This window comes from Hemiscyllium ocellatum, chromosome X, assembly GCF_020745735.1.
Source record: "Hemiscyllium ocellatum isolate sHemOce1 chromosome X, sHemOce1.pat.X.cur, whole genome shotgun sequence".
In the NCBI taxonomy this organism is placed as follows: domain Eukaryota; kingdom Metazoa; phylum Chordata; class Chondrichthyes; order Orectolobiformes; family Hemiscylliidae; genus Hemiscyllium; species Hemiscyllium ocellatum.
The window spans coordinates 14,849,353-14,864,790 of record NC_083453.1 but is presented as its reverse complement, the minus strand read 5'-3'; the positions used below and the strand labels follow the sequence as shown (position 1 = coordinate 14,864,790).

The 15,438-nt window shown below is 36.7% G+C and overlaps 1 protein-coding gene across 8 annotated transcripts in view; it reads right to left on the bottom strand.

Annotated features, from left to right (window-relative positions):
- Window positions 1-10,639: 10,639 nt before the first annotated feature.
- Window positions 10,640-15,438, bottom strand: part of ikzf4 (IKAROS family zinc finger 4) — a 207,780-nt gene continuing 202,981 nt past the window's right edge. For all 8 annotated transcript variants that reach the window (XM_060820903.1, XM_060820911.1, XM_060820904.1 and 5 more), the window contains 2 exons: window positions 13,583-13,714; window positions 10,640-11,690 (listed from right to left, as the gene is read on the bottom strand). In XM_060820903.1, coding sequence (XP_060676886.1) covers window positions 10,966-11,690; window positions 13,583-13,714 — 857 coding nt within the window. In that variant the 3' untranslated portion in view covers window positions 10,640-10,965. The remainder of the gene's footprint in view (window positions 11,691-13,582; window positions 13,715-15,438) is intronic.

Here is a 15,438-nt window from a genome sequence, read left to right as displayed (position 1 = left end):
TGACCTGTAAGTATACCATTACTTTAGGTTCCAGCATTTACACATTTTACTTCTGGCTACACAAACAGTGTACAACTAATATAAATATCTCACAGTCTTCCTGCTGCAAATAATAATCTCATCATATGTTGAAATGGATTAGTTCAATACCTCAAAATGAATATACTTCCAGACAAGCGTCCTAAAACAGAACTAGTATACTGTACTCAAGTACTGACCAGTTCCTGGGGATAAAGTGAAGTTTAAAAATGAGCTTACACTTTATAATCAATAAATTGATGACCTTCACATTGTCCCTCAATTGTTGGGTCTCCAACCCAGGAGCAGAAGCTTCCTGTAACCATATATAACAATCTTATCCTTTTCAGCTGACAAATATAATAGGATCACCCATTGCTATCATTAGACTTAATTTATTGGTTAAAAACCAAACATAGTACAGAGAAATGAAAGTCACTTTTATACCAGTTGCACAACACGCACTCAACAGTTGAAATGGTGACACACTGGTAAGCACTCGTGCTTCATTCTCATGTACTGCAACTCAAAATGTTTTTCTAGGGATCAAAGTTTGACATGGCAACCAACAACTGTACTAAAACGTTAGTGACAATGATGCTGTTTATTGGGAGGGTGACAGATTGCGTGTCAAGGAGACCCTTCAACTTAGCACTGAAATCAGATAATTAAAGGACACTGTGTTTAACATTTTCACAACCTCTAGTTAGGACTATGAAACTCCAAAACAAGGCATGGGCAGATTGTTGTAACTGCTATTATCTTGCTATGCAGTAGAGTGCTCATAAACAAAATATAAAATGTTGTATGCTTAATTTTTAACATTAGAAACTGGTAAACAGGGTAACTTTGACAAATATGATTATTTGTGAGCAAAAAGGCTACTCTCATAGAAGCTAGGAAACCAGCATTCTTGGTACACAGGTAAGAAAAGAATAGCAGCTCCCCAGGTCACAGGGTCTGCACGTTGTAAATACTGCTTTGGTATTTTCAGAACTTTCCTGGTGGGTGGATCCTCTGGCCTGCACCCCCAGAAACCCAGACAGTACCATTTAAACATGTCAGAAAAGGGGCACTTACAGTCTTTGGCCTTATTTCATGGCAGTCATGTTTGCTGGGCACCCCAAAATGGCTCCCAATGTAGCTTGCCATTAAATCCTGGAAGACTCTGGAGCAAGCCAAAGATCTAAAGCTAGATCCCAGTAATTTGTTTTTAAATTCTCTCCTTCTTACATTATTAATCTCCATCAGTACCCAAAATTACCAGGGCCAGAGGCAGCTACAAATGGGAGAAGCCCAAAACTGCTTTTAATTTTCTTGTTCCTGGTGCTCAGGCCCTTCTGGGTCATTTAAATGACCTGGAACATGACGCTGGAGCAAACTTGAGGTTGGACAGATGTAGCACACTTAGCGTGTCTTCAGTGCCTGGGCAGAGGGAAGTCAGACTCAAAAAATGCTGGTACATTTAAACTTAATTTTAAATCTTTAGGAACTGACAGACACCAAGATAAAAGCTGAAAAATACAGTTGCTAGTGAGATTACATTTTAACAGTCTAAAGATCGGATTTCCAAGCTATTTTAGTGCTAAACAGCTCAGCTGTGTCCTGAATAGGTTAGTTTTCGTACTGTAGCATATTACGTACTGTCCTTAAGTGCAAGATAAAAACATCTTCCGAGAATAAAGTTCTTTTTAATGCACAACTTAAAAAGTAACAAAAAAGAGAATATTTGGACAAATACACAAAGTTACAGTGGAGACACACAAATTCATCCAAAACGTATGATGTGCCTTTTGAAAGGCTACTTCTCTCATAGTACAGCATGTGCTTGATGCTGATAGAATTAAATTTGAAACACAGACATATAATTGCAGTGGTCTCAAATGCATCAAGATCAAATGAGTTCTGACAGAAAGTGACACAATGACTAACTGGAAAAAAATCCATTATATTCCCAATAATGTGCAATCATGTAGATGGTAATTTTGATGGATAGCAGTGAAAGGAAGTTGATATTTCACAAGTAAAGCAGATAATCGCCAAGTGCAGATATTTGTGTGACTACTGGCTGCAAATTATTTTAAAGATTCACAAATTACAAAAACAATTTGCTGAGAAAGTTATTTGGTAATATTTTTGCGCTGTCCAAGTAAAGTGTGTCAAGATTTGTGGAAATTAATTATTTTGCATTGTGTCCACCAGCTAGGTGAAACTGAGCTCTCCCAGGTGAGGTTTAAAACAGTCAGATCCAGAGCAAAGCTGCACTAGTACAAGCACTTTCATTTTCCACATCAGCCTGTGGACTTGTGGAGATTTGCGCAGTTATAAACACAATTTCAGATTACAAACCTTTACCCATTACCATTTGGGTTGAGACAACCCAGACATAGTTCAAGTAGGACCCAATGCAGCTAGTTAAGAATGAATATGACCATGTCTGGATTTCAGTCCAGTTCTCAGAAGTAAAAGTCAAAATGTGGTACCAGCCTAACTGCAAGATATGCTGAACATTACTCTGGGGTCAGCACAACTATGGAGTTTTTTTTTAAGAAAACAAATCAAGCACAGTCACTGTAAAGTAGCTCATTTTATTGATCTGAAATGCTCACATTAAACTAGACAGATATTCTCAGATACAGCTACTTTCCAAGATGATTCTCTAAGCTGTTTGAGTACTTGACTTGTCCACTGGAAATACGTAAGTGCTGCACTAAAATTTTATCCAAATCTTTTTTTTTTGAGGACAATGCAACTTCAATTATTGAAAAGGTTGAAAACTCAAAAGATGCACTTCTTTGATTAGACTTTCAGTCATCTCTCTTTGCCAAACACAACTTTCCTTGTACCAAATCACAAAGTCTTTTGGAACATTCCTTTTGTTAAAGATATATAAAATACAAGTTGTTTCTGTTAGGAGTTATTCAAAGATATTATTTTTAGTGTAAAATTAAAATTTGTAATTTATCTTAAAATAATAGTCAATAGTTAAAAACATAATTAATTGAATTGTAGATGAAGAATATTATGAAAGGAAATTTAGTATTAAAATTTAATTGTTTTTGGTGTTTTATGTGAAAAATGACAAATTAAATGATCAACTGACAACAGAAACATCGATTATCAAGTTCTTAAATAATTCAACTAAACAACCACTAATCACTGCACCAGCTATAAATATTGACAAAGTGCTTTGGAAAGCTGTTTGAAAAAGGTTCAAGTTGTTAGCTTTTGCTTATGTGACTGCAAAAGCTTGATTACTTCATAAATCAAACACTTCTTGTACGAAACTATATATTTCATACAAAGACCAGTGTCCCAAGAAAACACAGGTAGAACCACAGTTTTGTTGTGTTTTGTAAAGTTATATGATTCACAATCAAGAATGAGAGCAAAATTAAAAGTGATGACTATTTAAAACTTTTTACTGCAACAAACATACACATAAGAGTGGGCATTTTATTCTCAATCAATGTGGTTACCATCACAGTAATACAGTATTCTTATTTTGCACTCATTCATAAACTGAATACATACTTACAGTGGATAGAAAAACAGGAAGCTTAATAAAGGGAGTAATTTCATTCCAGATTTAGAATATTACAAAGGAAAAACCTTTTTGCTTTTGTTCTGCACAGTGACTGCATTTAAAAGCATTTAACCTAATATAATATGTTTTTGCCTTGGTTGGATCAAAGTAGAAGTATAGGAGGCAAAAATCCTCAGAATATATGTCATTAAAAAGTCACAATCCAAATATAATTCACCCTTTACCTGTAAATGGTTAAGTGCAATATATTTAGATCAGACCAAAAAGAGGTACATAAATTATATAATATACAGTTGATATTATATAATTTTATATATACAGAATAGAGTCATCACTAGGTGACACTAACAAAAAGGTGGGCTGCCCAATTGTTATTAAAACAGTCTCTCATCACTGATTTCAAGCAGGCTTGAAGTTTTCTGCTACATCTAAATTATGTTTGAAAACACTAGGTTATGGTAAAAGAAAAACTATGAACTTCATTATCAGCAATTTAGCTCTCATTTCAATTAACTTATTAACTATCAGGTACTACAGCAAAATTTACAAACAAGACTCAAACAATTCCTCCCTTGCATTTTCCTCAATGTGCCTTTTAAACATTATTCTCTGCTTGATTTTGTGATAGTGAGTATTCTTAAGAGGGTTCCCTCACCCCTCCTAACAAATGTACCCAAGTGTTTACATTTTTACCCCAGCAAAGTAAAACTGAAGAATGCAGATGTGTGGAAGGAAGGTTAAAAAGGTCTCTTGGTTTAAACTAATATTGTCATGCGTAAAAAAAGGTTTCTGGATTTACAGTTTTAAACCAAAACAAATTTCCAAAGTGGATCAAATTAATTTTCCTGAAAAATAATTTAAGGTTAAAAATTCTCAATTTAATTACTGACCTTAGAGATAACTTCGGCTCTTCACACAAAGAAAATGCATGAATTAGGAAAGATATAGATAGGTTTCTAGAAACTCAAGGTGTCAAGGGATCTGGGGTTAAAGTGGGAGGATGGTGCTGAGATCACATTGAATGGTGGAACAAGTTTGATGGGCTGAATGACCTTTGGCTCTAATAATGCATACTTTAAGACCTATAATTTGATCCAACTTAAGTGCAGGTCTATGGAAAAGGATAAATAGCATATTAATGCAATTCAACTCCGATTCAATGCAATACCTTCAAACCAGTTTCACTCCCATCCCTTCATTCCAGATAAAGCAGGGCATAATTCAAATAAAAATAAATATAAACATCCTCCAGCAGTTCCCCTCATCAGTAGACATTTGCCTGAAGTGCTTAAAGTGGGCGATCCTTCAAGATTACAAGCAAGTTACTTCACTTACAAAGCAAGGCGCTGAAGAGCAATCAATATCTCATCCCAATTTTTGGACGAAAAGGCAAAAAGCATAAATGCAAAACTCTCTAAGCATTTCAAAGAAAAACTATTTTGCTGTTGCTGTAAAATCCATTTGCTTCCTAGAGGAACTGACAATTTTACAAAATCACTGGTAAGCTTTGGTGGTTGTTGAATATTAGCTGTGGTAACCATACATAGGCAGTTGATCTGTGGCTTAATTTACAAATTTCATAACTTAAATGTTTGCTCCCTCCAGAATTCTTCCCCTTACAAGACACAATCACACTTTTTTTTGTGCCAGAGGATCAGGTACTGTTCCACAAACTCACATGGGAATATTACTCTCTCTCTAGATCAGTAGTACAAGAACTGTATTTGCATCAGAATAGTGTCAGTCTAAACTGTGCCTCCCCAAAAGGATGCATGTGAAGAGTTTGGTTGAGAAGTGTCAATAGAAAATTGGACCATATAAGCTGTGCATTGAGGGGTTTAAGATAAATCAATAACGTCATTATTGACAATGCCATGGTTTGTTCCAACAGCAATTTAATAACCTCAAAACCACCACAGGATAAGGGATTTTAATACCTGAGGATTTTCAAATTAAACTTTATTTTTTGGTGCCTTGCTCAGCGTATTGTATAATGCTCTTTGGAAATTGTAAATAGATGTGCACAGGGGAAGGTCGGAAAGTAAACACGAGTTCTCTAATGTGGAATATATATTGGGTGCACTACCTTCCAGCAATCAGATACCAAAATATCTCAAGACCTGTCATATTGTACATTTATTTCCACATTGCCATTAAAGACTTTTGCCACTTCAAAATTTCCACATTTGAAAGATCAGAGTAAAAGCAAAAATCACAAAAAACATGAAGGAATGACAAACACTACATATAATACAGCAACTTTAATACAGAAGAGGGAATCAAAAGCAATAACTCTGCTGAGTTCAGAAAACAATAATAAACAATTCAGGCTTCATTCTGGTAGCATTTGCTGTTATCTGAATACTTGTTATTGTTTTGCAATTCACTCACTAGTACCTATTACTGTACAATACAGAGGTCACAGCATATCTATGAGCTTTTTCAAGGGAAAGGGGAGGGATAATGAACAAATCGATAGCAGTTCTCAAAAAATCATCCAAGGAAAGAACTTTACAACCACAATGGATTATCTCAAATATTCTCAAATTATTTATGAAGGACTTTAACAATTGAGGAACACCAATGTTAAATTCTTTTAGCCACCTGAAACTTTTAGTCCAGACTTCATCAGAGTTAATTTCTCATCAACCAGTATTTGAATGGATGACAGAGATACTACTCCCTGGTACTTTAAAATTATAATATTCATAACTTTAGGACAATTGCTCAAACTAGAATAGTCTTAAAATTACAATGATTAAAAAGTGGACTGATAACTGAGGAAACCAACAGCAAAAAAACCACATGAATTTGCAGAAAAATTAAACTTGCACGTAGCTGGTGGGAATCAAAATGTCAATATACGGAGGAGCTCCTTCAAGAAATGTTAAAAACATATGTAATGAAAATTTAGCAAAGACATGCTGTGGAAATCCACCTGTGCAAAACGCATTGGCACATTTGATTCTATTGTAAGTTTTACCAGTGCAGACTTAAGTCTATCATCAAATCATCAACCCAATTAATGCCCAAACCCAAAGTTGCTGAGCTAGTAGCTTTATGTTTTCCAAAGTTTCAGCCAAAGAAAATCTCAAGTCACTGCAGAGAACATTTCATTTTCTGTATGTTTTTGATAGTCTCATATAATCTTGTTTACTTTCACAAAAAAAAACATAATGGGGTTGCATTACGAATGATCTCCATTCATATTCTTGCAAAGTGGCTCAGAAAGTCCATGCAAGCATTAGGACATGCCACAATAACCCCACTACCATTCTGGGCATAGCAACATTCAAGCCACACATCAAGTCATATGCACTAATTAAATAAATCCTCAACCCAGAATTTCCCAAAATAATAAAACCAATCTAGATTTTCTTCCCCTCCATTTCTGTGGGTTAGAGAATGTGGTGGTGATTTGCATCTTGAGATTCCTTGGCATGTACTCTGTTTACAGCACAAAGTAAGATAGCTAGAATTTATTTCAATGGTAGCAAACTGCTAGAATGTTATAAGGTCAAAAAGATTAAGTTATTTTCCCTACTGAAGATGAATTCATAATGGACTACACTGCACCCAAAATTTATCACTAATTTGATTAGGGGACTATATTATTCAAAATATTTTGCGCAGCTTTGAATGTTTTCAACACAGCAAAAAAATGAAATGGTGCTGCAGTTTAAACATGCAAGGCACTATTCCAGAATCGATGTTTTTGAAAAAAAAAAGCAACTCCCTTTAAGGAGAATAGCATCATATCTGCTCATTGGCTCCAGACAGAACAACAGTTTGTGATTCTAAGTCAGTCCCCACCTGGCACTGAATAATATGTTTAAAGATGACAAATATCAAAACAACCTACAATTAAGGGATGGAAGGCTATTTATTTCTAATTATTTTGAGAGTGCCTCAAGATTAAAAACAGGGGAACTGAGATTTAAACTTGAAAGCAAGTTTCCTTGACATAATTTGTGATCAGACAATGGGTGCCATTTTAATGGCTGACCAAATGTTGCCATGAAGACCCCTTATTAATAGCAAATAAAAGCAAAATGTAATCTGGTTCTAAGTGTACATTACCTGATTCAGAAACTTACTGGAAAGCTGGTTGGTGCAGGTTGTCTTCCTTCAGGCAGATCTGCTCAACACCACAGTGAATAACTATTTTGGAAATGAGATGCCTTTTAAGGTCAGGTACAAGCAGAGCTCCATTACCAGAGTCAAAACCTTTAATCAATTTTACTGCACTAGGGTGATATTCTCAGTTCACAAATGCTCAACCTTTGTGGCCTTTTGCAGTTGGATTGCAAACTTAGCGCACTTAATTTGCCAAAAATGGTACCATTAAGCGACATGTGCAAGCGTTAAAAAAGGCGTAAAAAGCATGTTGGACAGATAAACTTGAAGTCTTTAGCACAAATCTCCTACAATGAACAATGATCCACCACCATTGCTTAGGATTTCCTTGTTATGGTTGAAAGCAACTTCTCATCTTAATTTCCATAGGGAGCCACTTTTTATTTATAATTTTATTTAAAAGCTGGCTCAGAAACAACAACCAAATTTAAAACTTTGTCCCTTTGCATCTAACTCAACTTTGACAGGGCAGATAAAATTTGTTTCCAAGTTTCTCTGTCCCCATAGCTTAGTGGACTAGCTGTGTTACAGGGACTGTCGCATTCCTTCAGGGACTAGAAATACAAGATTGTATTGAGCTCAGACATAGAAATTTCTACTAATATAGCAGGACCTTTTAAAGTAGATTTAAATAATTGTACTTTGCACAGATTAAACTTATATCTTACAAGAGTGCTCAAAATAACGGATGAAAAATGAAGGAAGGCATTGAAGTTACATGTAGAGTCTACATAAGACATTGGAAGCTAACTTGTGCTGCCCTAGCAGTGTGCAACACATTTACGTGTTGAAATTCAATGCGCAAAGACAATTTAAATCTACAAATTCAAGGAAATATTCTTAGAAGTGTCAGTTCAAAACAAATTAATCACGGAAAATCAGAAAAAGGAAATTGGTTAAGAACTAGGGTTGGACAAAAGAAAACTATGACCAAGTAATCACCTTGAAAACTCAATGTAGAGTTTGCATCAGTGACTTGGAAACTGACAATGTCATAGTTTCCCTCTTTATAAAAACCTATTAACTCAAAAAAAATGTCCTTTTTGGAACAGCAGCTGATTAACCTAGTAAAGATATGCAATCATGGCTGTGTGCATTCATACAATATTCTTTATTAGAAGGGAGAGGGATTGTAATCTTTTCTCTTGCTTTTCTTCCGCTCTCTTACCCACATCCCTAAAGAAAAGCTTTCCAGTGCCTCACTGGAACGCAGTAGCCAATATCCAACTCCTATAGATGTTCCATCCAGGAAGCAACATTGAACTTGTTACTATTCACTGTGAATGTGGCTGAAGTGGCCCAGGTCTGGGATTGGAGCTGACAACACAGGAGTGTGAAGCATCTGAATTTTTATACTATAGAATTTTAAAATTATAAATATGAATGCTGACAATATTTAAAACCTCAACATTTGGGAAAGTCTTTTTAATAGATAACACATTAATTGTTTAAAATATATTAACCTTCTTCCTGCAACCATATTTGGTCAGAACTAAAATATTTATATAATATGATTAAAGTTTTAAAACTGCACATTCCTACATAACACTCACATTTCTTCACAGCTTCTAATACAAATGCTGCTCCAGTGTTGGCGAGCACGAACACAGATGGCTACCTCTCTTCAGAGTGTTAAGCACTGCAGTGTCTCAGCCAAAAACTAAAGGAACTCAATATGCACATGGTGGTTAATGAATTGAAATATCGACTTTGCGGAAGGTTTAAACTTTAGACAGTACATATATTAACTATACCGCCAGACCACAAGTCAATATTTTATTAAAACAGGGCACTGATGCTCTTAACCATGAAACTGAGCAATAGAAACTATCATGCACCAACAAGTCTGTGCATTTTATTGTGTATACATTGTCTAAGTGGTTGGCTACACATTGACATAAAACAGCTTTCTTGGTGGTGAAGGGGAAGGGGAATAGGCAAGGTGTTAATTACCTATGACCATTAGCCACCAATTCAAAGCCTCTTGTAATCCACGGTTGCATCATGGTAGTTATAATATCCAATAGCGATAACGAGGTAGTTTGGATTACCTATTTTATAAATGGTCTGATTTAATGACAATAGCTCCTGAAATTCCACTCATCCCCCATGGCTTAATGACCCCGTACTGTGTATTGTCAGGGTACTTCTGTTGCTCAGCAGACAGGCTGATCACTTTGCACAGGGCAAGACGGTGCATTGGTTCAACAGAGATTTTACAAAGCTCACCACATGTACAGGAGGCAAGTGAAGATGAACTATTGACAGGGTTTGAATTTGTAACCACAGTGACAAAGGAGGCACATAAACTACTACATCATTGGGAATCTTTAAATTGAAGCAGTTAAAAACTTTTGTTCTTTTTAAAAAGGTTAATTTTGACAATAAATCCCTCCCCTACCCCCAATACTATCACAGAATCTGGCTGAACATCTTAAATTACATAACTGGGTAATCAAGTTACAATACTCTGGGATTAATCCACAGGTTTTGAACCAGGACTTGGAAACAAAAACAGGCAAGTCATATCTTTAGTTAAAAGTGTCAAAATTTCCAAGATGTTCAAATAGATTAACTCCTAAACTCACAAATGTTAAAAATGGGCACCTGTAAAATTTCATATTTCAAAAACAAATGTGGCTAAGACATAAACGTAGGTAGTTCTCTTTCATTCAGATAATTTGGTCAAATTAATTTTATTTTTCTAAGTTCAGAATTCATACAGTGCTAAAGGGGATCAGTAAATGCTGCTCTTCTAAAGTTACACATGATCTTCAGGGTTTAAGAACAGCTGATGTCTCTACTCTCTGGATGGTGAAAAACAGTTGAAGTCCATTAAATTGAGTGCTTTGGTAGGAATAAAATCATATTTTTAATTCATCCCTACAAAACAAAGCCTACCTATACTGCCTTATGTACATAAAATAATCAGTGCTTCAACAAAAAAAGTACCTTAATCCAAATCTTCATTAACTGGCATCAACTGTAAAATTGGGTTCCTAGAAATATTCATTGCTCCTTTCCACCAGAGCTCAACTAAATAAATTTAAGGTTAGCATCTTTGGGTCAAAAGATGCAACAAAAAAATTCCAGATGGGGAATATTTAGTTTTAATTTTAAAAACAGAGCCAAATTTAACCCCAGTTTATTCTGTAGATTAATCCCTGAAAACAATTACCTTGTCCAACCCTAGTAAGAACACCTCCTTCTTTAGATGAAGCCAGAGCAAGGGGCGTAGAAAACTGTAGTCCATATGGCCCTCTCTAACTCACTTTGTGCTCTCCTCTGACAATGTGTGAGGAGAATTCGTACCGATCCTGGCTGTGATGGCCGCAGATGTTGCATTCAAAAGGGTCTCTGAATCCATGGCAACCCATGTGAATGGTAAACATTACGTGGTCAAGAAAGAGAACCCGGCAGTGGTTACACTTATAAGCCTTAACTTGTTCTCCATCTTCATTTAAGACTCTTAGGACCTCTTTGGCTGAGCTTTGAGCTGCTTTGGCAGATGATGGGGGCTCCTGTGCCTTTGGGTCCTCTTTGGAATAGGCCGGGCTTTGCCTTATGGCATAGTTACTGGGGAAAGTTTGGGTATTCCTGTCTTCATGGCTGCTTTCTGTATCTGTGGAATCATGGCAGCCATTGCTTGGAGACACTCCAAGCTCTACCAGTTGGTTTTTTGCTCTAGAATTCAGATGTTCCGGCATATCTTCGTGACCTTCTGCTGCCTCTCGACTTCCCTGTGCCTCAGCTCGGCTGTGGATGGGATGTACATGGGAGTAGACAGCACTGATCACTGGTGTGATCTCCGGTGTGCAACTTGTCATGGGGAGTCTTGGAGGCCTCATTGCTTCTGTTCCTAGATAGGACAGTGCACTGCCCAAATTCTGGTCCATGGGGTGAGGAGCCATCATCTCTACATCCTTCTCAAAATTGGAGTTCACCTCAAAGTGAACATCAGTTAGGTTGAGGCGTATGTGTTTATCACCTGAAAAGAAAGGATTAGGATTTAAAATCAGAGAATAACAGAAATAAATCAGTAAACTAGGGAGGTTAGAGGCAACTCTCTCCCCTCTCCCCGGTCTAACCAATTCTGTTACATCAAGTACTGTGAATGAAATCCCTACCCAAGTTAACAATTTTGGTTTCAGGAATTGAAATTGTCATTTTACAAATTTTATTACAAAGACAACAGTCCAATTAAAAGAAAGATGTTTCAATATTCTTTCAGAAACATGTATGGCCTTCAAGTCAATGTTGATTTAGTTTAAGTTCCAAATTAAGGATTGTCAAACTCTTGAATGTATTGCATGTTTCATCATCATAATGAAGACATCAGGTAAAGCATTTTTGAAATCATAACCTTACAAGGGAGGTGGCGACAATTTAAGACAAGCCAAATTTAGACAGTAGATCAGCAACACAATTTTGAATTAGCACTGGAACAAAAGTAATTGAAATCAAATAAAACCAAAAATGACAAGATTTCACTCTTCCACCTGAGAGTGGGGGAAAAAAAACCTCAAAAATAAGCAAGATTCCTCCTAATTTAGAGAGTCTCAAAAATCCCTACCCCAAAATCATTTTGCTTTGACAGGTGGTGGTTGAAATACCCTTTTTATTTAAGTATTAGATTGAATTAGAATCCCTGCAGAATGGAAACAGGTCCTTTGACCCAACAAGTCCACACTGACCCTCTGAAGAGTGACCCACTCAGACCCATTCCACTCCTCTAAATTTACTCCTGACTATGCACCTAACACTATAGGCAATTTAGCATGGCCATTTCACCTGACCTGCACATCTTTGGACTGTGGGAGGAAACCGGAGCACCTGGAGGAATCCCACACAGACATGGGGAGAATGTGTAAACTCTACAGAGTCAGTCGCGCGAGGTAGGAATTGAACCCGGGTCCCTGGTGCTGTGAGGCAGCAGTGCTAACCACTGAGCCATCGTACCACCCCAGCATTCTGATAGAAGTATTCAAAAATCAAGAGAACTCTGGACAGGGCAAATAGGGAGAAAATGTTTTCCACTTATGGAATGATCGAGAATGAGAGGGTACAGATTTAACGTAAAGTAACGAGTAAATAAAAAGTGATACAAGGACAAGCTTTTTCATATTGTAAATGGTTAGGATCTGGAATATACTGCCTCATTTGAGGTATTCAAAAGGGAATTCGATGGCTGTTTGAAAAGAAAGAATTTGCAAGGTTATGTGGAGAAGGCAAGAGAATGACAGTAAGTGAAATACTCATCTGGAGAGCTAGCCCAGAAATGATCAGGCTGACTGATGTTCTTCTGTGTTACATTATCCTCAGTGATTTGGCCATTAAATATGAAAACTTCACTATTTCCACCCAAGAATCGAATAAAGCCATCTTTAATATAGGGATGATAATACTAAAGAATTATATGCCATGTGTTTAAGACCAACTTAAGAACTTTCAATGCTCGCTCTCAATCTGAGAATAAAAGAATGATATAATAAAAGAAAATGCAGCCCAAAACATTAACAAGATGAAAATTATGACAAAATTAACTTTTTCACTTTTGTTAAAATTTGCAATTTTGTAGAAAATTATACCGTACATACACAATGAACCAGAATTCTGCACAAAATAGTGAAGTAAAATCAATACTATATGCAGCCAAATCACCAATATACAGAATGCAGTGGCTCCACTACACTTAATTGCATTACCCAATTTGCTCTTCGTAGGATTGAGATCCTCAAATTCAAAAATAGATGAAAAGATTTAAGTGGTCAAGTTGATAGGCATTTTTAAAGGGCTAAGGCATGGAAAAATACAGTTAGACAACAACCTAACACTTCACTGCCCTTCTGGGATATATAAAAAATACACAGAAGCTCTTACCCACAAATTTCTGCGGAGTAGATCTTTTTCGTTTTGCAATGGTGTTAGCAAGCCTATCTATAAAAGAAGGCCTGTCAGGGGCTGGCTGAAGGATATGGTCAGGCATCACATCCATGTCACGGTTCTCCTCCCCTGCTGATGAGAGAAAGCACCCTAAAATCTGGTGATCAACTGATGCACATTGTACAGGCAGCATTGGGAACAACAGTGGAAGTTGCTTTGAACCAGCTTTAGCGATCATTTTAAACTGCACAAACGTTTAAATTCTTGTTAACCAATTCATTTTGGCAACAGAAACAGAGCTCCAATACATTCCACGAGGCATTTTGCGCATTTGCGCCACAATGAAAAGAGACCAAAAAACTGCCTATAAATTCTATAATTTTGCCAGCCTTTGAATGAATTTTCTGGAAAATGTTGTACAAGCAGAATTCATTTTAATTTTCTTTCAAGCAAGTTGCAGCACGAGTTATGCAAATTGAACCCCAACCTACACTGAGTGCACTCTCGACATTCATTGTGTGGCATGCATTCTTAATAGGTCACTGATTCATTCTGTTTGAGTAGCGCTAGGTCTTTAACTAGATCATATGTAAAAGGAGTTTGGACAACCTTAACCAAGTCTAAAGTAGCCGTGGGTCCACAGCACAACTGCCAGTGATTAGACATTTGCTGGCAAATTCAGACAGGCCATAATAATTGCCAGTGTAGAAAGTAAAGTATTCTTTCAGGTGGTCTTTTGATCCAAAGTGCTAACAAAAACAGAAGAAGCCTTATTTGGTTGGGCTAGATGCCGATACTGGATAACTAAAGTGGAAAGTGTTCCCCAGTATGGGCATCTTTTCATCTTGAAAGCTAAATTCATGTGGAACATTTTAAAAGGTACGGAGGTTGAACAAATCTTTGCTTGCATCAAGATATTTTATAGTTGTTAAGGATATTGATTTGCCATCAAGTTTCATAATGTAAAGGAAGAGTATGAAAAGAATGGGATATCAGATTTCTATTAACACTCTTAATACCCTTTTATCATAGACCTCCAACCATTGCCACCATGTATACCCTCCATCCCTTTCCAGTTTCCTACGAAGCAGTGAATAACAAATAGCTGCAAATTTGCTCTGGCCATGATCACTTCACAGTGGTAGTATGAATGGTATTTTTTTGTTCCATTACAAATACAAAGTTGGTTCTCCCAGCAGTTGCAACATTCTTTAGTTGAAGCATTTTCCCAGGCTTGATTCCTGGTTTGGGTTAATGTAGGTGTGTCTGTGTGTTTGTGTTACCTTGTGCAGGGTGGGCCTGAGGGAGAGGGTGGGGTGCAGAGAAAAAGACAACCAGTGTTCTTGCTCCAAATCACAATCCTTCTCTTGATTGACATCAAGTCATCAACATGGCATAAATGTAAAATATATATTCGAGACAAAACACAGCTACTGGACCCATTTCAGCAGGTATTTTTCTGTGCAGTTGCAGCTATACTGAGTGTACTATCTAGTTGGTGTTACTGGTGACTTGATCACAATTACCACTTGATTGCTCCTACTTCATTTTCCATTCTTCCCAACCCATCTCCCATCCCTTTAAATTCTCTCCTGAAGATACCACGCTAGGATATAATGGTCATCATATGCAGAAAATAGGTGGGGGAGCAGAATTTGCTCCTTAACAAAAACTATTTTTCATATATATTGCAAAGACAAAATCCCAGGACATAATTTAAGTATATTCACAAAAGCAGGATTTCAGTATCTCATCCAATAGCCATTCTTCATGCATAAGTCTAGAGTAAATGTCAGTTGGTTTTCTGACCATTCTTACTCTATACCTACAGAAAGTTTCGCTGTGGGGTTACT